The following is a 26138-nucleotide window of genomic DNA, read 5'->3' as shown; positions in this document are numbered from 1 at the left end:
AAACAATTCCATGTGGGGGATTCATCTATGAGATTTACAATAGACGAACGTGAACCCTGTTAGCTCGCATCTGCGCCTCTACAGGTTAATTCCTCTGCATGTTAATGCTCTCCTTTTAGATCATTGACTTTATCATGTACACATAATTATCTTTCCGTTAAGGGGAGCATGTACGTAAAAATCTAATATATTTGCTTCTCCGATTTTTTGGCTCATATTGTAGCTGCTGAAAAGGCGCGTCTAACGCTGCAAGCCTCATGTATGTGCGTTCTCAAGTTTTTGCGTAAAGCAATTTTGTCAGGTGTCAATCTGGCGTCTCATTATAATCATTAATTGTATGTGATTGAGACGTAATATTCACTTGACCTGATAGAGATTGATGACGAGTCAACATCTGGAAGACACGTGATAGATCACGCGATCAAGATCTTAGTTGTGGGCGGAAGCCAGAAGCCTAAATAAGGGCTAGCAACCTTAAGTAAGGCCCCCCGCAGTAGTTTATAAGCGCTCCGCGATGTAACGTGTCGTTCGGCTCTCCGACCTTATACGGTCGACGCTGTAGCTTGTATCTCTGTATCGCAACTCTGTATTACCACCCCGTATACAAGATACGTCATCTGGACTTGTGTGTTTTACTAATCTCCACTACCTTAGTCACGTAACCCGATCCTCAGGTAGAGCTTAATATAATGAGCTCTGACAATTTCAAAATATATAAAATGAAAATTTGTTAACCATGCATATGTATAAAGATTTCTTCCAATTAAATCTCTATTCATAGAACATTACTCAAGTTAATTGCAATGGGTTTGCACTCGTTTGAAAGCTACAAACAAGACGCGTTCAACTAAGCTAATATCATGGATGTGCATGCAATAATTTTGCGTATGGCTGTTTTGAACTTTTATAAAATGACTATTGCATAATAGTATTTACAAATTTTCATTTAAGAAATTGTATTTATTGATCATTTTGCGCTAATTGTAAAGTGTTTACACTTGCTTGAAAGCTACGATGTGAGTTCTAGAAAGCATATACCGCGGATGTACATGCAATGTTTTTGACGTGAAGCCGTTTTGATCTTATAAAAATGAACATTTTATCAATATACATATATAAAAATAGTCACTTGTATAGCTTATTATTCACGTTTAATTGGGCAAGAACAAGTCTAAAGACGCAAGCTGGTATTACCCCAAATGCAACTAATTAATGGCACTGCAAAAGCTTGGGCTACATATAAAGTAATTTTTTATCAAGTAATGCACCTATGGCGTTGTGACGTCACCATATTCATCTTTTTTCAATAAATTTTACGTACTCGGCTCTGCTGATTAATTAAAATTTCCGAAATGCGCCATCTGAAAAATCGATCTCCTATGATTTTCAAGCTACAGCATTGAAAGAAATAACATTCGATTCGCAAAGAAAATCTCTAGAGATCCCCTGGCCATTTTTTCGATTTCTTTTGTTTTGATTATACATTGAAAAAGGGGGGGGGAAGGGTCAAATGGAAAAAATAAGATAAATAAAAATAACTAGAAAAATTTGACAAAAATCACCGGATGACCTTTAAATATGGTTTTCACACATCGAATGATGTCTCTCGATGTTGTAGCTTGAAAAGCCAAGGAAGAGATAAATTTGCGCAGTACTTCCTTTTTAGCGCATTTTCTCATTTATGGAAAAATGCACTATTGTGCTCGCCATGTCCGTCTGTCTGTCCGTCCGTCCGTGACCTCAAGTATTTGTCGACGAGAAAATGCGCTCTCTGTCACTCACTGCATTGAGTACTGAGTTATATTTTTTGGCGTTTTCTACGAATTTAACGTTTTCTCTCACTTTTTTCGAAAAATCGACATGAGCAAAAAAGTCTTAGAATTCTATTTTAGATATGCTTACCAAGTTTCAAAATAATCCGTCTTTAAATAAAAAAGTTCTTTCAAGCTTTACATGCTCCCTTTAATATCCTAAACCTTTTCCCGGCAATATCTTGTACGTATAGGAGACGATATCTTAAACCTATCCTAGTCAATCAATATCAATAGTCAATAATCAAACAATCAAGCCAATACAATAAAGATATTCCAGGAAATATCCGCCACCCTTCACGCCTGATCCTGTCGGCGGTTACAGAAACCGGTTGGCAATCAATCGTCTGGTTATTCCTACCAGAGTTATGAGATATCCCTTTACTGCCATGCCGGTACACGTGTCCTCTTTTCCCTAAGGTTATTCCTACCAGAGTTGTTGGTTAAGCCTCTACTGCCATGCCGGCACACGCATCCTCTTATCCATAATGCTATTCCTACCAGAGTTGAGGGATATCTCTTTACTGCCATGGCGGCACACGCGTGTCCTCTTTTCCCCAATGTTATTCCTACCAGACTCCTACACTACTCATGACGGTAGGCACTTTCTCCTATTCACCATGCTATTCCAACAAATTTTGTAAAAAAAATTCTAATGAATAAATGTAAGCGTATTGAATGAATTAAATATAATATTTTCCACTAGATAGTCTTTAAATATCTCGAAGATCTTCATCTGTCCAGGTTTTAAATTCATTTTCTATATCACAAGATATAATTCAAGTCAAACAAGTTTCCACTGAAACAGGATTACAGTTTTGTCAGTTCACAAAGGCAGCCATTAAGTCGTTCATAAAAGTTAAACTTTCGAGGTTTGATTTTCCAGAGCCAGTTTTAAATATTATATTCGTGCATTCTCAATCTAAAGTCAGAAAAACGCCACTTTCTCAGTTAAACCTGATCTATTTTCTAGGCCAGTGAGCGTTGGGTCAGAGAAGATCAGAGCGCGTGTCGAGCACACCACCAACTCCTTGCACGTTCTGAGGAACACTGAGATGCAGGTGGTCACAACTCACAAGCATGCGGTAATTATTAGACAAATGCTTGGTTGCCAGAAGTTTAGCAGGATTCGATACAAAAATTATTCTCCTTATTTTTTCCAGAAACTTAACGTTTACAGATCCTTTAATTCACGCAGTTTATGCTGCTGTCCTTTTAAATGCTTTAGGACATAGAATGTTAAGGATTACTAAGTGATAAATGACTAAGTCCTAGATGGCGTAGGACTAAGGATTACCTGCAGTGACGCTCCTTACTAAGTCTGCTGGGAATCCTGTTAGCTTCTGACCTTGACTGACCGACCACAAGCGCATGTGATTATAACGGGACGGCGGAGAGTGTAACGATATTTATTTATATTTATTTTTCTGTTTAATTTACTAAAACTTCCCAGAAACCTTTGCTTTAATGTAAACTGGGCAGGGTGGCCCATTGGCATGGTTGAACTAATACAAGGTTGACCCACGTGCAGCTGCGAAAGGAAGATGTCATTTGTTATTCCACCCGTGACGTCACCTTGGTCGTTGTGACGTCAAACTGATTTGTAACGCCGGTTTTTCGTAAAATAAGACTAGTTGCATACAGTAAACAACTTTTTTGGGGCCATTTTGATAAGGTAAATTTTTAAAATGCTTTTAAGGATGCCATAAAAACAATGTGTTGATATAAAATATTTACATAGCGTGCCCACAGTGACGTCACTCTATAGATGCGCAGAACAGCGAAAAATCGTGAGTCAACCTTATATGGTTCAACAATGGCCCATTGGCTTCAGTTCAGAGTCTAGACTGAAACTTCGTTGAGTCTAGAGACCTCTTTAATGTAGACTCAGCTGAACAGAGACATGCCTTTCAGACAGGTATGGACCTCTTTGATGGTAGAGACCTCTTTGATGGTCGGGACCTGATTGGTAGCCGAGAAATCCTTGGTAGGTGAAGCCTCTATGGTTGTCGATACATAATTGGTGGTCACGATTTTCTTTCTGGTCTCGCTAACTCCACTATAATTCTTGAAACTATCAAGTTATGTTCCAGATCTTCCTCCAAATATTCGCTTATCCCTAATCCGATAGCGTGATTTTATTGATACTTTATGATTTGACTGATACTAATTTATTTCATCGAGGTCAAGTGTGCATCAGAGGGGCATTAAAGCATCTAGTCTGCATGTACTTTTTACTGTAATGATACTCGGAAAATGAATACTTGCATATATCAGTCGCATGGTAAATAAATAATACATGTTTTCTGCGTAATTATTCGATCTATTTGAATATTCATGCAATGAGATTTTTATGATGCTAACACTATCCAAAGTTGATATTAAATAAATACTTTCATGCCGATACTTGTGTTTTCCCGTACGTCCTCTATCTCTTCTGTAATATTTAAGGGGGGTATTGAGCACCGCCCGAACTCCAGAGCGAGCTTGCCCTTGTTTACTACCGTGACTTGTAAGGTCTGACTAGGAAGGAGCGGTGAAACCGCAATGGCGGTTTGGCGGTTTTTGGAGGGGGGGGGGACGGCAGAGAGTGTAGTAGTGGACGGCAGTGTGTAGAGACGGCAGAGAGTGTATTAAGTGAAAATATCGTTGTAGCTGCGCTATCTGTCCGTCATTTGTTTACCAGGTTCACGCTGGTAACGAACGTGTAGATCGAGTGGGCTGCGTTGACTCCCGGTTATTTTATTCGATTAGCGGTTGCGGTTGTAGTGGCCAAGACTCCGCATCGTGAATTTAGTTGGAATGTGATTGATTTTATTACCTCAATTACCCATTTTTCATGTCGATTAATTGGTTGCAACCGTTGCACCTCTCACGATTTCTTTAAGTGGCGGGGTAAGCTTGTTATCCGATAGTTAAGACTTTTGTCTCCCTAGTTTATGCTGCTATAAAGTGCTGCGATAATACTAAGCATGAGTTAGCTCAAAACCAATGGCTGGGATGTTAATTATTTCGATTTATACATCTTTCCTCGTGTTCCCTGGATCAATTCCGATATATTCACCAATTGGGTTGCTCTATTGTTCCTGTGATAGTGGGTAAACCTTTTATTTATTTTCCCGTGCATTTGTTCGTTATTTCAGGTGGAAGTGGGTTCTATTTTAAGTCTACCTATATGTATACGTACCTGGACCTCCCCTGAATGAGATTAAGAGAGGGTGTCTAGTTTTCTCCATTAGTGAATGCAACAGTGACCATCGCTGAATTTCTGGATTGGACACTGGCAGCCCAAAACTTCGTTAAGCCATGACTGCGATAAGCGGATGCGCTTAGGTCTACTATGTCATTGTGACACTAGTCTCGACGGGCAAATTGCGAGCCTTCTTGACTAGAAGAGAATACGCAGGAGACGCCAGAGCGGCCAAGCATGACCATTGTATTTGTTGAACATTTGTGTTGCTTGTTTTGTGAATGTACTGGTAATAAGAATATTACTTTCGTGAGCGGACCACCTAATGTACCTTTTTTCAGCTACGCAATAAAATATTGCAAAATCTCAACTCTGATCGAATCAGGTTTTAATTCATTTTCACTATTGCGGACCTAATGGACGGATAGCCTATATATGTTGATAGCTCTCCCGCTACATTGTGAGGTTCTTACGTCTGGCCGGCGTGGTGCAACAGGAATGTCATGCGAGCGCAGGCCTGCGTCGCGCTGCACTACACAGGACCCTTACAACAGTGCACATGTCATCAGTGAACTTTGCCTACTACCAGCAAACTCTCTGCGATATACAGCGCGACCTCATAGAAATAAAGATAATAATTACGATGTGCTGTCAATATAAACTTTTTTATTTTCCCATTTTATTTATTTTATTTATCCGGTTAAAAGACGTAGTTATGATATTTTTTGTGCAAAAAAAGTGGTGCAGGCTTTGATACACATTTTCTCAAATAAACAACATATGTATATTATTTAAATGTTTACAAATAAATGATGCAATTATATTAAAATAACACAACTTTGGAAGAGACGCTACGGAACAGCGGGCAGCCTTACACCTCACACCCTCGTCTATGATATGCTGGTGTCTCTCACTGTAATATGAGCTTAAACTTCAAGCCAAATAGACTGTTTTCACAGTCATATGCTCATCTTTATCATATAAATGCATCACATTCAATGCCTAAATCATTTCGATGATATTTAATTCATAGAGTACAAATTTATGAACGAAAGACATTGTCACTAGACTACTAATTATTTTATCTTGATATACAAAAGGTTACAGAAATGCGACGACATTTTAACTTTTACTGTTAATCGAGATCTATCAAACTACAGAGACAGTAATTCAGAGTGTACAGAGACCAAAAGTTTACTCATAACGACAGCGATACTGGCTGTCGCCGGCATAACAACAGCGAAGTGTCTGTCTCCATGGGGAAGGAGACAGAAGGGGAAGCTGTGAAACCACAGTAGGGGTTTTTGGAGAGGGGGAAGGGGGTTAAGTGAAAATATTGTGAGGCTCTTTGTTTTCATATAGTCGAGGCTCGCTCGGCTGAAAACACAATGACCCGTATAACGAATATTCAACATCTATTCAACATTCAACAACATCGTTGATAATGCAAGGTAACATATTGTTTAAGAAAAATTTTTTAAGCTGCACTTCCATTCGCTCGAGCCAAAACATCGGTTCAAAATCAACAACAGTAATGCGTATATCTTCTGTCATCCAGGTCACGAAGTAACAGTTACTTCGTCCAGTAACTTTCATCTGACCTTGATATTGGAAGAAGTAAGAATGCCATCAGTTCAGACTTATTTGATCGTCAACGACTTTCAAGTGGTTGCATTTTTTAGCAATTATAACAGCATCTTTTACTGTCTTGAAATAACGTGCAGAGCTTGGACATTTGATTTCAACAACGTGGTCATGATCCACGAGGCCGTCTTGGGATGCACCTAAATAAGGAAAATCTTTGTCTACGAAAAAACGCATCTTTTCACTGAAATGCCCATTTTATTTTGCAAGCCTTCTATCGTTGAAATTTCTTTTTTCTCGACCCCGCGCTAAGGAAGGTAGCGAGCCACTCAATAGTATAGTGTAGGCCTGTCGCCGATTCTTGTATTTTTCTTTACTAGACTGGTCTTTTGATCAAATCTTTTCAACGGACGGTAGGTTTAAAATCGTTTCTAGATATCAGTTGTTCCGTAGGATACGAGGCATTTCAAGACTAAACATATGCACCTACATGGCCTTGTCTTGTCTGTTCTTGAACGCGTTCATACTCGGAGCGTTAACAATATCTTCAGGGAGGCTGTTCCACATGTCGGCGATTCGAAGCGAGAAGAAATGTTGTCGCGTGGATAAGTTGCATCGCAGTTTTTTAGTTTATAGCTGTGGGCCCTGGTTTTGGTTCTTGTTTCAAATTCTAGTAATCCTTCTGGGACCTTGTACAAACCATGAGCATACATGTATACTTCAATGAGGTCACCACGCAGGCGACGATAACGGAGACTGGGCCCCTCCCTGTCAGAACTCCATTAGTGAAGAACTCTCCATGGACCCTGTGCGAGGCCTTGTGGTTCTCAATAGCAGCCTTAAGTTTCTTGTAATTTGACCTTGGATAACAGCAATCGGAAACCCTAACGCACGATATCCAGTAATGAGTGTAATCCAGCTATATGCTGGGTGGCCCAGTGGTTACATTTCAGGGTACTAAAATTGGAACAGTGAGCTCTGGGTTTAATCCCAGCTCGGTGCGTCAGTTCTGGTCAGAATCGTTGAGGTGGCCAGGCGGGTAAGCACAGCAAAATTGGAGTAGTGCGTTGCGTGTTCCACACCACTGCATGTTGTGAATGTTCAGCGATGTTAAAAATCGGTAACAGGTCTAACGGTCTAATCAACGCAGAAACCACTCTGATATCTCTCGTACATCATATGTATGAAGCATAATACCTCGCTAGTTTTCACTTATGAACCTTCTACCCCTGGTGAAACGATTCTTTATATGTTAGCTCGCCCTCCCTCTCTGTCCAACCAAGATGGGCCTGCATGTAACGAGGTCTCCCTGAAGACTAATAATATAATAAAACTTATACGAATACACAAAAACTGATACGTTAATACTGTACCAGCAAAGCTGTAGCTTCTAAAGCCATTGATTTGGTTATTAGGAAATTTTTCTTCATTTGGGTCAATAAAATCTCATGTAACTATACAGTTCCGACCTTCATCGTCCAACGCAAAAGATCCGAGGTTAACCTAATATACTGAACATCCAGGGTCTGACCTACAGATCCTATACCGCAAGGGACTGCACGATCCAGTCCCGGTACTTGTAGACGGCCGTATAGACGCCGAAGCCGCCGTTGCTGCCGCACATGGAGGGGCCGAAGGACGTGAGTCCTATGAGGAAGTACTTGCCCCCGGCCTTGCCCGTGGCTACTAACGGACCCCCGCTGTCCCCCGAGCACGTGTCCTCCCCCGTTACTCCCCCAGCGCATATCTGAAAGTACGCGAGAAGGTGTAAGAAGGGGCATGGATAAGGCAGTTGAGCTGCCAAAGTAGAGGGTGAGTGCGGTGACATCAGAGAAGCAAAAATTTTCCAGATCTAACAAATTTCAAGCCTTTGTTCGCAGTAACCTCATATGTGATTGAGAGAAGACGCTGGCTTGCAGTTGCTATGCCAGAATTAGGGTCAAGTGCGGTGACTTGGATCAAGCTACCATATGTGTAAAGTTTCGAACCATAGCTTGCACCACCCTAACCTGGTTCTCATTTAGTTTGATCTGGGAGGAGGCGTTGCAGCGCTGCATATCGACCAAAGGGAGCCTGATCTCCTGCAGCACAGGGGATGATCTAAGTGTCTCAGTCCTCCCCCAGCCTAATGCCAGAGCCTGTGGGTTCCACTCCGACGACGCCAACATATTCGGGTCGAAATTGTTCGGGATGCAAATGGGTTGTATGTAAGCTGTGGGGATAAAAGAGGTATAAAAATGGTAAAATTACACGATTAAAGAACATTGAGATTATAAATCTTCAAACAATTTCTTTCGTCAATTAACTGCTTAGGAGTGCCAGATTCCAAACGATGCCTTCACCGCGACTATTTAATTACTCGTGGTAGTGAGAAAAACGTCAGAATTTCTCTATGTGAATAAAACTATTCCCGTGGTATCTTTAATGAGTGCGATGAAATATATGAAGCAGCAATTACTGCGACAGGAAAATTTTCACAGTGATGTTCATTATCGATGTCAACTTGAGTGAAGTGAAGTGACAAAAATGTCTGGCAGAGGCCAACAGAACACACATACCAGCTGACAACACACATTTTTACATTAATCAAGAAATTAACAAGATTGACAGCAAATGCCGGTCAGTTGACCAGAGATTAAAAGCTGCTCTGGCTTAGTGTTGACGGCTGCCTGAACCGTGCCCTTAAGATTCACGCGTATCAGAGTACGGCAGCGTCCTGACGTACGTTCATAACTGAATCTTGTCTGACATAATATTAAACTGAATAACTTCACCTGAGAAGCAATCATCATAAACAAACGTTACATATGCACAATCTAAATGAGATCCCGTTACCTCATCGAGAGTAGTTAAGTCTTATAGTTACATGTTCTTGTATCGTTGTCGCCTGCGGTTTAAAAAACAAATATGCCTACCTGACGGAAGCGACGACTTCGAGTAGTAACAGAAGTTGTAAAATGATTTCAAAGACACGCAAATTGAGGTAGGATGTTTTTGAAAATAAGATAGTTCATAATTAGGCCTAGTAATAATGATTAATTAGTTTTTGCTGAACCAAACTCACGTCCTAAAGTGACAGGTCTGTCAAACCTGACGACAGCGATGTCGTTGTTGTACTTCCCATCGGTGTTGTACTGCGGATGCCAAGTGACGGCAGCGATCTGACGTACGACAACGGGCGGCGCGCAGATGTTTCTGCCCGTCGCGGGCGACACGAAGCAGTCGGGGTCTGTTTCTGTGTTCCACTCGCCGATGTTCGCTTGTTTCCTTTGAACGAAGGCGAAGAGAGTAAAATTAGAGGATGTAAAGAGATGACAGTAATTGTCAGATTGAAAAACAAGATAATATACACGGGGACTGACCACATCACGTTAACGAAAAGACGAAATAAACTGTTATTATTATCGAGGCAGGGGCGGAGCTTCTCAGAGAGCTGAAAAACGAGCAGCAGAAAAGTCACACGCGGACAATAATGATAAAATAATACATTGTTTGAGAGACGCTAACGTATTTAACATCAGAGGAAAATTTGTTGAAAGTGAATGTTGTCACCATTCATCAGCAATATTTGAACCTTCATGACGATATTCAACTGTGGAAAACTGACAGTGTCTGGAAGCCGATAGCGTCAGGATGGACGCAGTGGGCGGCGGTGACGACGTGCTGGCGCGTCACCAGCGTCGCCCCGCACTCGTAACTCAGCTCGAGCTGACCACCCTGACCCAGCACTGCGAAGAGGGAACTAGTGGGGAGAGGCTAATGCAGAGGGACTAGTGCAGGGGGGACTAGTGCAGGGGAGAGGGGACTGATGCATGGGGAGGCACTAGTGCAGGAGAGAAGGCAACTGTTATGGGGGAACTACGCTGTGTGGGAACTAATGCTATGGGAGAACTATAGGCCTTCATAATATAAATGACATTACCCTCGTACGTCTTAAGTTTATGCAAATACATTTCATAGGCTATTGTTCCATTATGCTTTAATTGCATCTAGCAAATCTTTCCACGCACAATATAGTCACCCACCCGAGTACCCTAGGGCGACCATCCAGGGGTTGCCCCCCAGGGGGGCATTCCTCCCCCCGAATATCCTGTTAATGTTATTAGTGTCGCCGCAGGTCAGGGGCAGGTCGGTGGGGGGCGATGGCTGCTCTTCTTCGCAACACACCTGTGGGGGAGGGGGATTACATGGATGTATCATACATTCTCCTGTAGGACAGTGCAAAAGATCATCAGTCATGGTGATGCTGTGGGAGTTTTGAGTCAAATTCAGAGAGCCAGAACTGATGCAGGTAAGACACTGCCTTAGTTTGACACTGGCAACACTGAAGACTGAAAGGAAGCTTAGCTAAACCTGGCTAGGCGCACGGCGCACTAAGTGCCAAACAATTCGTATATATAGGCCATGTTATCACCTTTTATTAGTTTCTGGTAGCGATTTGTTGTGGCTCGTTCTTCCATCGTTTGCACATTAACGTGGTATATTGATGCTCGTACTCTCAGTAATTGTGTGTTATGTATGACTAGTTGGGGCTGCTTTCTCCGACAATCGTGACAGTATTTTAATTCAGCATGATGTTGTGGGGTGCTTTGATTACAAAAAAATTATAAATATCAAATATCAGTAAACTTATGCGGTCCTGTAAGAAGACTCGCTTAAACCACCAATGAATTACCAGTATACACCGTACAACAACTTAGGTAGGTATTCATTTCATCCTCAAGCAACGCTAGGGATTTTAGAGTTCATATAAAGCGTCTGTATCTCTCTACCCCTTGACACGACACCTTTACCTTTCTACTTAAGAACTTTCCGGTAACATTTACCATGCATGAAGTTGCACCTTACTGAAAACAACAACCTAATTCTCTTGTAACAAGTTAACGTCGCAGCTCATCACAACTAACCATTAAAACCACGCCTCTCACCTTGATGATGCGGCCAAGAAAGCCGCATCTTACGTCCTGAAGGGCCACTATTATTTCGCGGGTCAAGGGCTGGCCGCGAGGCGGCCGTAGCTTGGGGCATTCCCTAAGCAGCACGCAGCGGCATCCTGGATTTGGGGGTGTTGTCATATTGAGGATTGAGGATGAACTTCTTTCACAGCAAACTTTTCAACCCCAGAAATAAACCGCCATTATATTTTTATTTAACCCATATTTTATACGCATTCATAACAAATATTCCAAATCCAATGGCAATGCAATTTTAATCCCACACTCGCCTGGCAGCGCATTTCCTCCGAAGACGATGGGTCGTCGTGCCTCGCCCGCAAGCAGACCAAAGCAGGCAAGCCCGAGGAATAGTAGGACAGGCAGCATCCTGCCTAATAGCTGGGCTTGGTTATCCTATGTTAGCTCGGAAGGCATAGGCGAGTTAAATCAGCCTACGTTCACTATTCGAAGCTTATGGAAGTTGCTTCTGAAAGACCTTTAAAAATAAAAAAATTCAAATATTAATACTTTTATTGATATGTCCTGAAAATATGCGACCACGCGAAATCGAAATAGGAATACAGTGGAGCCTTTGACTACCGATAATGTTTTCACTGGAGATGACCATGACACTAATCAAATACTAGGAGCGTAGTTCCAAAAAACTATTCAGTTACTATAGTTAGTTCAGAACTATGGTTACTCAAAACAGGAGAACAAAATTGAAGTCCTTCAGGAACTACTAGGGTGAGGGCATTGAGTTTAAATCCCTAACCTTAGAGAAGTACCCAAGAACTGTCGACTTTTCCGGCTTCGGGACCGGTTGAAGTCACTGCGGTGTTGCTGAAAAGAGGGTGGGAGAACTGAAGGCTCGACCAACTTTGCTCCGATAATAATAATCGTTGCTAGAAGAAAACGTCCCTAGCCAACTCAATGTTTAGCTGGTAACTCCAATCTACAAGGATGTACAAGAAACAATTTTATGTGTGGGATTCACCTATGAGACTTTCAATGGACGGCTGAACGTGTTCCCTGATAGCCCGCCTCTGTGCCTCTACAGGTTAATGTTCTCCTTAAAGATCGTCGTTTTAATCTTGTGAACATAATTCCCTCACTCATAATCTGTCCTAAACCTATTCCTGACAATATCGTAAACTTATCCCAGTCAATCAATGTCAATAGTCAATAATAGAATATTCAAGTCTAGGCACTTGAGCTATTCTCAGAAATATCCGCCACCCTTCACGCCTGATCCTGGCGGGAATACATACCGGTTGATAATCACTCGTCCGGCTATTCCTACCAGAGTTGTGGGTTAAGCCATTACTGCCATGCCGGCACGCCCGTCCTCTTACCCATAATGCTATTCCTACCAGAGTTGTAGGTTAAGCCTTTACTGCCAAGCCGGCACACGCATCCTCACCCATAATGCTATTCTTACCAGAGTTGTGGGTTAAGCCATTACTGCCATGCCGGCACACGCGTCTTCTTATAAATAATGCTATTCCTACCAGAGTTATGGGTTAACTCTTTACTGCCATGCTGGCACACGCCTCCTCTTATCCATAATGCTATTCCTACCAGAGTTGTGGGTTAAACTTTTACTGCCATGCCGGCACACGCGTCCTCTTATCCATAATGCTATTCCTACCAGAGTTGTGAGTCACTTTTACACTACCCATGCCGGTAGGCACTTTCTCTTATTAACCATGTCATTCCTACCAGTTTTTTTAAACAATTTGAGTGAATATATGTAAGTGTATTAAATGAATGAAATATAATATTTTACTCTAGCTAGCTTTTGAATATTTCGAAGATTAGCATCTGTCCAGGTTTTAAATCTTTTTTCTATATCGCACGATATAACTCATGTCAAGCAAGTTTGTAATGAAACAGCAATGCAGTTTTTTCAGTAAACGCTGGATCACAGAAGATCCGAGAGCGCGTCGAACACAACACCTACTTCTTCTACGTCCTGCGGAACACTGAGATGCGGGTACCGGGGAGTCACAACTCAAGCACACGGTAATCTTTGGACAAGAATGCGGTAATTTTTGGTTTGGTTCCCAGAAGTTTAGCAGGATTCGATACAAAATTTACTATTTTTAATTTTTTTCTTGAACTTATCGTGTGCTGATGTTCCAATTTACACAGTTTGTTTTGCTGTCCTTTTAACTGATTTAGGACATCGAACTTGAAGGTTTCCTATATGAATAAATAAATAAGGTGTGGATGACTAAGACCTATGACTGAGGATTACCAGCAGTGACGCTCTTTACTTAGTCTGCCCGGTGACCCTGTTAGTTTCTCACCTTGACTGACCGTGACCGACCACCTGCACAAGTGATGTTAAATGGCGGCAGAGAGTGCAACGATATTTATTTATATCTACTTTTCTGTTCAACATACTAAAACGTCACAGAAGCCTTTGCCTAAATGTAAACGGGGCAGGGTGGCCCAGTTGTAACAGTTCAGAGTCTAGACAGAGACTTCACAGAGTCTAGAGACCTCTTTGATGTAGACTCACCTGCACAGAGACCTGCGTGAGACCTCTTTGATGGTTGTGCCGGCACACGCGTCCTCTTATCTATAATGCTATTCCTACTAGAGTTGTGAGTCACTCCTACACTACCAATGCCGGTAGGCACTTTCTCATATTTACTATGTCATTCCTACCAGTTTTTTTTAAACAATTGGAGTGAATATATACAAGTGTATTAAATGAAAATGAATGAAATATAATATTTTTCGCTAGCTAGCATTTAAATATTTCGAATATTAGCATCTGTCCAGGTTTTAAATCTTTTCTTTTTCTATATCGCAGAATACAACTTATGTCAAACAAGTTTTTAATGAAACAGCAATGCAGTTTTTTCAGTTCACAAACGCTGCTTTTAAATCGCTCATTAAAGTTATACTTTCGAGGTTTGCTCTTCCAGTGCCAGTTTACTAACATTATTTTCCTGCATTTTCATATTAAAATAAGAAAAACGCCACTTTCTCAGTTGAACCTAACCTATTTTCTAGGCCAGTGAACGTTAGATCAGAGAAGATCCGAGAGCGCGTCAAACACAACACCTACTTCTTTATTTATGCGCCTCCTGATTAAGAAGGGTTCGTTGACTAAGTAAGTTAAGGATAAGAAAGACACATCTGTCTAGCTAACTCATCTTTCGATATGGGGTGATAATACATGAGTGACTTTACGAAGGTATAAGCTACGGCGTCGACCGTAAGGTCGGAGAACTATAAGGACGCGAGTTACATCGCATAGCGCTTATCAACTACTGCGTGGGGCATTACTAAGGTTCCCAGCCCTTTTATAGACTTCGTCCCTCCGTTCATCGGGTTCTTGTCCTCGCGACACATATGCTGAATAATCTGTCGACTCAGCGTTCAAGGCAAGCTCTGAGTGACACCGTGGACTCATAGCTAACTAGGTCTGCTTGTAAACACATGAGGATTTGTATGCACAAATTCCTCTCGGACATGATCCCCCCTTCGGAAAAGATCGTTATCGCTCTTAATCAAAATCAAGAAAACATCTTTTCAGAATATCCGGTCAAAATCGTATCTCATACATAAAGTATTCAGTAATGAAGGTTGAACAGTAATCGATTAATATATAAGGATACAGTTTTTTCACTTAATAGTTAATAGTATGAAAAACCGGAGTATGACATTTTTAAAAGAAGATAACAAGTCCATCTTCAACGTAATTCGGAAGATATCCAAATGGGTATCTTGAAAGCACCTCGTGGTATTCAACGCTACGTTCTTCTTATCTTGATCATTCATTCACTGTCTCTAGAGAAAATTGTTCCTACGATTTCCGTTGTAAAAATTGCACACTGAATACATCAGGTTACAGGAATGCTATTATAATCCATATATTCGAATATCAAAACAATGAAAGCATCATAAATATTGATTTAAGATTATAACACAAAATAATAAGGATTAATGCGTTCACAGAGTAATGGAAGAAAAATGACTCATTGAATCTTCACCTCTAGAAGAAACATTTTAAATTGACAATAAAAATTAGATCCAGATACCTGGATGGATCCATTCACTAACACCGAGTCACTTCAATTGGATACATTAACTTTGAATGTATATGTCAGGCACATTAATTATCGGTGAGCTTTCAATAAAGATCTCGTTCAATCCCATCGCTAAGCGTGAAGTACACTTTGCTGACGAAGCTGGGCCTATACTTAAAAAAGTTAAGAGATCGTAAATTCATCAACCATTCATTTACGGTCTTTCAAGCAAAATCCACCAATCATAGACAAGAAAATAGAGCGTAAGTACTTACGTTCACTTAGCGAGTTTTGAAAGTATGGCTCCTGGTATCGAACGGACGTTGCGCAAGCTCAGCAAACATTGCTTGCATCGTCAATGAATTTCACTGCGAGCTCATAGCAAAAAAAAAAAAAATTCAGTGAATTGCGGTCGAATTCTTTACGTGGAATTATGAGATCATTAGTCGGCATTAATTCCAAGCAATATGAAATTATCTGAATAAGAAAATTTAGCACGACATGATCAAGCGTTAGAAAAGTTAATTTATAACTTAGCAAATTCATCTTAATCACAGATACATTTATATTCAACTTAAAATAATCACCTTTTCCATAATAAAAAGCACATAATTGTTTGTTCAAGAAAGCACACTTAATAATAGTGCAATTATTGCAACAAAATAATACTAGCAACGCAACGGTAAATGCATTACATCCTCATAAGAAAATTATGAACTGAATACAAGGTATTGGAATCGTTACGAAGAATGAAAGTTACTATATTTCTCGTCCGCTCAGAGAGAAAAAATCTTACTGGCTTTGATGAATTTAGCGTCAACATTTTTCGGACGTTAAACTCTTTTCGGACGTTACAATAATAAACTCTTTTTGGACGTCAACATTTTTCGGACGTTACAATAAAAAATTGTTGAAGTTCAATCTACTTTCAGAGATTAAATCTACCGTTTGAAATCATGTGGACATCTCAACTTAACAATTTATTACTTATACAGTTTATGCAATTGTGTAGATGATATACGTTATCTTTATTGATAAAGTGGTAAGAATCGGTGAGGAGACGGCAAAATTAGAGAAGTGCGTTGTGTACTCGAAACCACTGCAAGCTGTGAATGTTCTGCAATGTTAAGGATAGGCAACAGGACTAACGGCCTAATCAACGCTAGAACCACTCCAATATCTCTCGTAAACCATATATATGAACCATAAAAATTTGCTAGTTTCCACTTTTGGACCTTCAACCCCTGGTGAAACGATTTTTTATACGTAGCTCGCTCTCGTATCTGCCCAACTAAGACGGACCTGCATGTAACGATGTCTCCCTGAAGACTAATAATATAATAAAACTGATACGAATACACTGATACATTAATACTTTACCAGCACGCGGTAGCTTCTTAAGCCACTAGTCTGGATATTAGGAAATTGTTCATTTGGGTCAATAAAATCTCAAGTAACTACAGTTCCGACCTTCATCGTCCATCGTAAGAGATCCGAGGTTGAACCTGATAACCTAACTACCCAAAGTCTGACAATAACCCCTAGGTTAAACCTAATATCCTGAAAATCCAGGGTCTGATCCACAGATCCTATACCGCAAGGGTCTGTACGATCCAGTCCCGGTACTTGTGGACGGCCGTATAGACGCCGAAGCTGCCGTTGCGGCCGCAGAGGAGGGGGCTGTAGGACGTGAGTCCTATGAGGAAGTTCTTGTCCCCGAATCTGCCCGTGGTCACTAACGGACTCCCGCTGTCCAACGAGCACGTGTCCTCCCCCGTTACTCCCCCAGCGCATATCTGAAGGTACGCAAGATGGTGTAAGAAGGGGCATGGATAAGACAGTTGAGCTGCCAGAGTAGAGGATGAGTGCGGTGACAAAGGAAAAAGTTTCCAGATGGAAGAAATTTCAAACCATAGTTGGCACCAACTTCACATGGGATTGAGAGACTAGGCTGGCACGCAGTTAGTATACCGAAAGTGAGGGTGCGTGTGGTGACATGGATCAAGCTACCATTTGTATTAGGTTTCGAACCATAGCTTGCACCCCCCTAACCTGGTTCTCGTTTAGGATGCCAAGGTAGGAGGCGTTGCAGCGCTGCATATCCACCAAAGGGAGCCTGATCTCCTGCAGCACTGGGGAAGAGCCAAGTGCCTCAGTCCTCCCCCAGCCCACCGCCAGAGCATGTGGGTTCAACTCCGACGACGCCGGGATAATCGGGTCCAAATTGTTCGGGATGCAAATGGGTTGTATGTAAGCTGTGGGGATAAAAAGGCATAAAGATGGTAAAATTGCACCCTAAAAGATCATTGGGGGCTATATAGCTTCAAAAAGTTTTTGTCCGTCAATCAACTGCTTGGGAGCGTCTGATCCCAAACGATGCTTCACCAGGGCGATTTAATTATCCACGGTAGTGAATATAGACGTCAGAATTTTTCAATGCACATAAAACTATTCGCGTGGTATCCATAATTAGTGCGATAAAATATATGAGGCAGCAATTATTGCGACAGGAAAATTTTCTCAGTGATGTTCATTATGAATGTCAACTCGAGTGAGGTGAGGAGACAAAAAAGTCTGGCAGATACCATCAGAACACACATATCAGTTGGAAACACACATTTTTACATTAATCTATAAATTAACAAGATTGACAGCAAATGCCGGTTAGGAGGCCGAGGATTAAAAGCTGCTCTGGCTTGGTGTTGACGGCTGCCTGAACCGTGCCCTTAAGAATCGAGCGTATCAAAGGACGGTAGCGTCCTGACGTACGATCATAACTGAACCTTGCTTGACTTAATATTAAACTGAATAACTAATAATAATAAATTCACCTGAACTGTATAACTTCAACATCGTCATAAAAAACGTTCCATGTGAGCAATCTAAATGAGATAAAGTTATCTCATCGAGAGTAGTTGTCTTATAACTACATTTTCTTGTATCTTCGTCACCTACGGTTTAAAAAACATATATTCCAAACTGACAAAAGCGATGACTTCGAGTTGCAAATTTAGTTTTAAAACGATTTCAAAGACACGCAAATTGACGTAGGACGCTTTATTTTTAGACGATAAAATATGTCATAATTGCGAATAGTAATGATGATTGATCAGTTTTTTCTGAACTAAACTCACATCCAAAAGTGACAGGCCTGTCAAACCTGACGACAGCGATGTCGTTGTTGTACTTCCCATCGGTATTGTACTGCGGATGCCAAGTGGCGGCAGCGATCTGACGTACGACAACGGGCGGCGCGCAGATGTTTTTTTCCGTCGCGGGCGACACGAAGCAGTCGGGGTCTGTGTCTGTGTTCCACTCGCCGATGTTCGCTTGTTTCCTTTGAATGAAGTCACAGAGGGTAAAATTAGAGGATATAGAGAATAGGTAACGTTACATTCTCACGTTAACGAAAAGGCAATATAAACTGTTCAAATTCAAATTGCGGAAAACTGACAGGGACCGGAAGCCGAGGTCGTCAGGACGGACGCAGTGGGCGGCGGTGATGACGTGCTGGTGCGTCACCAGCGTCGCCCCGCACTCGTAACTCAGCTCGAGCTGACCACCCTGACCCGGCACTGCGGAGAGGGGACTAGTGGTGAGAGGCTAATGCAGGGAACTAGACCAGGGGGCTGGGGGGGGGGGACTGATGCAAAGGGAACCACTAGTGCAGAGGATAGGGCTACTGCTATGGAGAAACTACTGCTGTGAGAGAACTACTGCTATGTGGGAACTAATGCTATGGGAGAACTACTGCAGAGAGAGAACTACTGCAGAAGGAGAACTACTGCAGAGGGAGAACTAATGCAGTGGGAACTAATGCTATGGGGGGGGGGACTAGCAGCGTTCACGATATAAACGTCATTACACTGGTACCTATTAAGTTATGCAACTTTATTTTTTATTTCAAAATTAATTATTCCATTATGCCTCAATTGCAGCTAGCAAATCTTTCCTCGTACAATATAGTCACCCACCCGAGTACCCTAGGGCGACCATCCAGGGGTTGACCCCCAGGTGGTTATTCTCCCCCCCCTAATACCCTGTCAAAGCTAATGGTGTCGCCACAGGTCAGGGGCAGGTCGGTGGGGGGCGTGCCCTCCGTCCCATCATTCTCAGCAGGAGGAGGAGTAGGGTCCTCTTCCGGGGGTGATGGCTGCCCTCCTTCGCAACACACCTGTAGGGGAGGCTGTTACATGGAACCAAGTATTTTACCTTCTCCTGCGGGACAGTGCGAAAGATCACATTAACATAACATATTGATGTCGTCGCTGGAGTGTAGGCCTGATGTGGCCTGTCGCCGATTCTTTTCCTTTTCGTGCCTTGTTCACAGAAGATCTAAACTCGTGTAATTTGACCGGATATTTTCATGACTGACGATAGTTTGAAGTAGCTACTAGACTTCCACCGGGTTCGATATGGTGCTAGGCATTTCAAATCTGAACATAAATTTTATGTTCAGATTTATGTTCACATTTTATTATTTTATTTTTACTCTTCATTTATGGTGATGATGTGTGAGTCAAATTCAGAGAGCCAGATCTGATGCTGGTAAGACACTGCATAGTGTCTTACAACACTAACCAACTAATACGTACCTTAGCTAAACCTGGCATAGTAGGCACACGGTTTACTAACGGACGAAAGAATTTGTATTTATAAGCCATGCATGTTTTTAACTTTCAATGATTTCTGGTAGCTATCACTCGCACCTTTCTGTGGTATGTTGATGCCCTTACCTTTGGTAATCGTGTCTGTTATGTATGAATAATTGGGGCTCATATCTCGAACAATCGCGACAGTATTTCAATTAAGGGTCAGATTATCGGGCGCTTCTTGTAAGGTGTCTTTGTTAATACCATTCGACCTTGGACATTTCCTCATAAATAACTTCCTTGTTGAAAGATAATTTCCTTCGTTGTGATATGTTCATAAACACACCCTTGTTTGGCTTCCCCGTTTGTCAAGTCACGTCAAATGGCGAAGCTTTTAGCTCTTTCTTGAGTGGTTAGCGTCAGTCTTGGGCGAGGACCGCTGTCGGTAAACCCATTGCTCCTGTCCATTTCTAGCAGGGCAGTAATCCTAACTCAACGTCCGAGTAGAGAAGGGCATCGGATGTACTCAAGACTTATCCTTACATCAACTGAACGCCGAAGACATCAGTTTTAGAGCTCCAACAGATAACCCTATTCCATCCTACACTGTAGGCCGAACTTTAGTCCTAAATAATATTCTATAATCGTAACGCTATCTTCGCTATCCTCAAATCATCGCTACAACCAGAACAACCCTTAGGTCATACTTAATACTATCCATATATGATGTGCACAGAAAAGCACATCCAACATTTGATTGCAAAAAAAAATGATTTATATTAGCAAACATTTGCTGGAAGAAAACTCGTGTATACTACCAAAGAATTACCGGCAAACGCCGGACAACAACTTTTATGTTCATTTCATCCTCTAGCAACGCTAGGGAGTTTGAAGCTCATCTAAAGCGTCTGTATATCTTTACTCCTTGACACGGTACCTTTACTTTTCAACTTTGTGGAGAAATTCCCAGTAACATTTACTATGCATGGAGTAATTCCCTTACTTTCACCTTACTGAATACAACAACTTAATTCACTCGAAACAAGTTTACCACTCACCTCAGCACAACGAATCCTTAAAGCCACACCGCTCACCTTGATGGTGCGGCTGACAAAGTCACATTTTAGGTGCTGAAGGGCCGCTGCTTGATCGTACGACAGGCGCTGGCCGGCAGGCGGCCGTAGCTCAGGGCAGTCGGTAAGCGGCACGCAGCGGCACCCTGGATTAGAGCGGGGGTGTTGTCATGCTGGGGGTGAACTTCCATCAGCCAACTTTTCAACCACAGAAATAAACCTTTTTATATATATTTTTAACCCTTTTTTTTCACGCATTCATAGCAAATATTCCAAGCCTAAAAGCAATGCAATTTTAATCCCACACTCGCCTGGAGGTGCTGTCCCTCCGAAGACGACGGGTCGTTGTGCCTCACATGCAGGCAGGCCAAAGCAGGCAAGCCCAAGGAATAGTAGGCCAGGCAGCATCCTGCCTAATGGCTGGGCTAGGTTCGCTCGGTAGGCCTACGTGAGCTAAGTCAGTATACTATTTGAAGCTTATGAAAGTGGATTGCGATAGACCTTCAGAAATAAAAACATATGTTTTAATATAGATTTTTGTATATATAATCTGAAAATATGTGCCCACTCAAAATCAAAATAGGAATGCACTGGAACCTTTGACAATCGATAATCTTTTCGCTGGAGATTACCATGACACCAACTGGCTACTAGAAGCGTAATTCGAAAAACTATTCAGTTATCCCCGTTACTCAAAAGAGGAGAACAAAATTGAAGTCCTTCAGGAACTACTAGGCTAAGGGCATTGAGTTTGAAATACCTAACCTTTAGAAGGCTACCCAAGAACCATCTACTTCTCCGGCTTCGGGACCGGTTAAAGTCCCTGTGGTGTTGCTGAAAGGGGTGTCGGAGAACTGAAAGTTCCACTAACTTTGCTCCGGGAATACCGTAATTGGTGATAGAAGAAAACGTCCCTAGCCAACTCAATGTTTAGCGGGTAACGCCAATCTTCAAGGAGTACGAGAAAACATTCCATGTGGGGGATTCAGCTGTGAGACTTTCAATAGACGACTGAAAGTGTTCCCTGCTAGCAAGCCTCTGAACCTTTACAGATTAAGGTTCTCTTAAAGATCATTCATTTAATCCTGTAAACATAATTCTTTCTCCGTTAATATCCTAAACCTATGCCCGACAAAACCAGCACGTATTGGAGTCAATACCCTAAACCCATTTTTGACAATATCGTAAACCTATCCTAGTCAAACAGTATCAATAGTCCATAATCAAATAATCACGCCAATACAATAAGCTAGTCTCAGAAATATCTGTCACACTTCACGCCTGATCCTGGCGGCGGTTACAGAAACCGGTTGGCACTCATCCGTCCGGCTAACCTACCAGAGTTGTAGGTTATCCCTGCACTGCCATGCCGGCACACGCGTCCTCATATCCACAATGCTATTCGTACCAGATTTGCGGGTTAATTGCCTTTACTGCCATACTGGCACACGCGTTCTCTTATCCATAATGCTATTCCTACCAGAGTTGCGAGTCACTCCTGCACTACCCCTGCCGGTGGCACTTTCTCTTATTCACCATTTTATTCCTACTAGTTTTGTCAGAAATTTTCGTGAATAAATTTACGTGTATTAAATAAATTATATATAATATTTTTCACTAGCTAGCCTTTAAATATTTAGAACATCAGCATTTGTCCAGGTTTTAAATTCATTTTCTATGTCACAGGATATAACTCGTGTCAAACAAGTTTCCCTTGAAACAGGAATGCAGTTTTATCAGTTGACAAAGGAAGCCACTAAATCCTTTATTAACGTTATACTTTCAAAGTCTGTTCTTCCAGTGTAAGTTTTTTAACATCATATTCGTGCCTTTTCAAATTAAAATAAGAAAAACACCACTTTCTCAGTTAAACCTGATCTATTTTCCAGGCCAGTGAGCGTTAGATTAGAGAAAATCAGAGAGCACGTCGAACACACCACCTACTCCTACCACGTTCCGAAGAACACTGAGATGCGGGACTGCGGGCAGTCACTCACAAGCATGCGGTAATCATTGCACAAAAGCTAGGCTTGGTTGCCAGAAGTTCAGCAGGATTCGATGCAGAATTTATTCCATCTATTTCTTTTGCGAAATTTAACGTTCACAGATGTTCAAATTTACACAGTTTATGCTGCTGTCCTTTTAACTGCTTTAGGACATAGAAAGTTAAGGTAAGTCGTAGATGGCTTATGACTGAGGATTACCTGCAGTGACGCTCCTTAGTTAATCTGCCCGGGAATCCTGCTAGCTCCTGACCTTGACTGACCGACTACCTGCTCATGTGATAACAACGGGATGGCAGAGAGTGCAACGATATTTATTTAGATTTAATTTGCTGTTTAATATACTAAAACGTCGCAAAAACTTTACCTAAATGTAAACTGGCAGTGTGGTCCAGTGATCCAGAGTCTAGACAAAGAATTCATTGAGTCTGGAGACCTCTTAGACTCACCGAACCTCTATGATGGTCGAGGCCTGTTTGATGGTCGAGACCTCTGTGGCAGTTGAAGCCTCCATGATGATCGATAAATAATTGGAGATCAAGATTTTCTTTCTGGTCTCGCTAGCTCCACTATAATTCCTGAAACTATTAGGTTGTATTCCAGATCTCCCTCTATATATTCACTATCCTTATTTTGATAGTGTGATTTTGATGATGGTGTATGATTTGACTGTAATGTTCATTTATTTCATTGAGGTCAAGTGTGCATCAGAGGGGCATTAAAACATCCAGTCTGCATGTACTTTTTACTGTAATGATACTTGGGAACTGAATACCTGCTTACATATTGGTCGCACAGTACATAAATAATACATGTATTCTGTGTCATTATTCGATCTAATTGAATAATCATGCAATGAGATTTTTGTGATGCTAACACTATACAAAGTTGAGATTAAATAAATACTATCATTGCCGACAGTTGTGTTTTCCCTTACGTCGTCTATCTCTGCTGGAATCTTCAAGTTTCCTGTAATTTGACCCTGGATAACAGCAATCGGAAGCCCTGACGCATGATATCCAGTAATGTGTTGTAATCCAGGTATATGCCGGTTGGCTCAGTGGTTACAGTTTAGAGTACTAAAATTGGAACGGTGAGCTCTGGGTTCAATCCCAGCTCGGTGCGTCAGTTCTGTCAGAATCGTTGAGGAGGCCAGGCGGTTAAGCACAGAAAAATTAGAGCAGTACGGTGCGTGTTCAAGACCGCCACAAGCTGGGAATGTTCTGCGATGTTAAGAATCGGCAACAGGTCCAACGGACTAATCTAAGCTAGAACCACTCTAAAACTTATCATAAATCACATGTATGAAGCATAATACCTCACTAGTTTTCACTTTTGGACCTTCAACCCCAGGTGAAACGATTTTTCATAAATAGCTCGACCTTGTCTCAGCCCAACCATGACGGGCCTGCACGTAATGAGGCTTCCCTGAAGACTAAAAATATAACAAAACTTACAGGAATACTCTAATATTGAAACATTAATACTGTACTAGCAACGCGGTAGCTTCTAAAGCCATTGATCTGGCTATTAGGAAATTGTTCTTCATTTGGGTCAATAAAATCTTAAGTAACTATACAGTTCCGACCATCATCGTCCAAAGCAAAAGATCCGAAGTTTAACCTGATAACCTAACCATCCAAAGTCTGACAATAACCCTAGGTTAAACCTAATATCCTGAACATCCTGGGTCTAACCCACAGATCCTACACCGCAAGGGTCTGTACAATCCAGTCCCGGTACTTGTGGACGGCCGTGTAGACGGCGAAGCTGCCGTTGCGGCCACACAGGAGGGGGCCGTAGGACGTGAGTCCTATGAGAAAATACTTGCCCCCGGCCTTGCCCGTGGCCACTAACGGACCCCCGCTGTCCCCCGAGCACGTGTCCTGCCCCGTTACTCCCCCAGCGCATATCTGAAAGTACGCGAGAAGGTGTAAGAACGGGCTTTGATGGGCAGTTGAGCTGCCAGAGTAGAGGGTGAGTGCGGTGACATGAAAGAAAGGAAAAATTTACAGATGGAACAAGTTTCAAGCCATAGTCCGCACAAACCTCTCATGGGATTAGCAGTTAGTATACCGGAATTTGGGTGTAGGTGTGGTGACATGGATCAAGTTACCGTTTGTTTCAAGTTTCGAAACATAGCTTGCATCACCCTCACCTGGTTCTCGTTTAGCCTGCCCTGGGTGGAGGCGTTGCAGCGCTGCATATCCACCAAGGGGAGCCTGATCTCCTGCAGCACTGGGGAAGAGGCAAGTGTCTCAGTCCTCCCCCAGCCTACCGCCAGAGCCAATGGGTTAAACTCCGTGGTTGGCTCAGTGGTTACAGTTTAGAGTACTAAAATTGGAACGGTGAGCTCTGGGTTCAATCCCAGCTCGGTGCGTCAGTTCTGGTCAGAATCGTTAAGGAGGCCAGGCGATTAAGCACAGCAAAATTGGAGCAGTACGTTGCGTGTTCCAGACCGCCACAAGCTGGGAATGTTCTGCGATGTTAAGAATCGGCAACAGATCTAACGGACTAATCTAAGCTGGAACCACTCTAAAACTTCTCGTAAATCACATGTATGAAGCATAATACCTCGCTAGTTTTCACTTTTGGACCTTCAACCCCTTGTGAAACGATTTTTCATATGTAGCTCGCCCTCGTCTTTGCCCAACCAAGACGGACCTGCACGTAATGAGGTCTCCATAAAGACTAAAAATATAACAAAACTTACACGAATACTCTAATATTGAAACATTAATACTGTACTAGCAACGCGGTAGCTTCTAAAGCCATGGATCTGGCTATTAGGAAATTGTTCTTCATTTGAGTCAATAAAATCTCAAGTACCTATACAGTTCCGACCATCATTGTCCAAAGCAAAAGATCCGAAGTTTAACCTGATAACCAAACCATCCAAACTCTG

The 26138-nt window shown here is 42.0% G+C and overlaps 3 protein-coding genes across 4 annotated transcripts in view; all 3 read right to left on the bottom strand.

The window, feature by feature from the left end:
* The window catches only part of LOC108665816 (CLIP domain-containing serine protease HP8), a 36607-nt gene that overhangs the window by 4179 nt on the left and 6290 nt on the right, over positions 1-26138 (bottom strand). The window contains exons 5-7 of one of the 2 annotated variants that reach the window (XM_018152622.2): positions 18700-18902; positions 17618-17820; positions 15952-17361 (exon numbers count right to left, since the gene is read on the bottom strand). In XM_018152622.2, the coding sequence (XP_018008111.1) occupies positions 17155-17361; positions 17618-17820; positions 18700-18902 (613 nt within the window). In that variant the 3' untranslated portion in view covers positions 15952-17154. Of the gene's footprint in view, positions 1-15951; positions 17362-17617; positions 17821-18699; positions 18903-26138 lie in introns of those variants that run through there. The other variant, XM_018152621.2, reaches the window with a different exon arrangement.
* Positions 7307-12017, bottom strand: LOC108665818 (CLIP domain-containing serine protease HP8). Its single transcript, XM_018152623.2, has 7 exons — positions 11810-12017; positions 11514-11638; positions 10611-10752; positions 10193-10313; positions 9650-9852; positions 8595-8797; positions 7307-8332 (listed from the first exon to the last, which is right to left on the bottom strand). Exons 1-7 carry the CDS (start codon positions 11904-11906, stop codon positions 8126-8128), a joined length of 1098 nt encoding a protein of 365 aa, XP_018008112.1. The 5' UTR covers positions 11907-12017; the 3' UTR covers positions 7307-8125.
* On the bottom strand, positions 19572-21772 carry LOC125179587. The gene is made up of 3 exons (XM_047885710.1): positions 21542-21772; positions 21252-21376; positions 19572-19739 (listed from the first exon to the last, which is right to left on the bottom strand). The coding sequence occupies exons 1-3, from the start codon at positions 21636-21638 to the stop codon at positions 19584-19586; spliced, it is 378 nt and encodes a 125-aa protein (XP_047741666.1). The 5' UTR covers positions 21639-21772; the 3' UTR covers positions 19572-19583.

This window comes from Hyalella azteca, unplaced genomic scaffold (genome assembly GCF_000764305.2).
Source record: "Hyalella azteca isolate HAZT.00-mixed unplaced genomic scaffold, Hazt_2.0.2 contig2817, whole genome shotgun sequence".
Classification (NCBI taxonomy): Eukaryota; Metazoa; Arthropoda; class Malacostraca; order Amphipoda; family Hyalellidae; genus Hyalella; species Hyalella azteca.
This window is presented reverse-complemented; position numbering and strand designations above follow the sequence as displayed.

What these genes read in the sequence shown, in the direction of transcription:
- LOC108665818 (XM_018152623.2), bottom strand. Translation starts at nt 11,906, where the DNA reads ATGCTGCCTGTCCTACTATTCCTCGGGCTTGCCTGCTTTGGTCTGCTT. An exon ending in TTCTTGGCCGCATCATCAAG is followed by an intron (nt 10,753 to 11,513) that starts GTGAGAGGCGTG and finishes CCTCCCCCACAG; the next exon opens with GTGTGTTGCGAAGAAGAGCA. An exon ending in GCTATCGGCTTCCAGACACT is followed by an intron (nt 9,853 to 10,192) that starts GTCAGTTTTCCA and finishes CTTCGTTCAAAG; the next exon opens with GAAACAAGCGAACATCGGCG.
- LOC125179587 (XM_047885710.1), bottom strand. Translation starts at nt 21,638, where the DNA reads ATGCTGCCTGGCCTACTATTCCTTGGGCTTGCCTGCTTTGGCCTGCCT. An exon ending in CGGAGGGACAGCACCTCCAG is followed by an intron (nt 21,377 to 21,541) that starts GCGAGTGTGGGA and finishes GCTCTAATCCAG; the next exon opens with GGTGCCGCTGCGTGCCGCTT. An exon ending in TTGTCAGCCGCACCATCAAG is followed by an intron (nt 19,740 to 21,251) that starts GTGAGCGGTGTG and finishes CCTCCCCTACAG; the next exon opens with GTGTGTTGCGAAGGAGGGCA.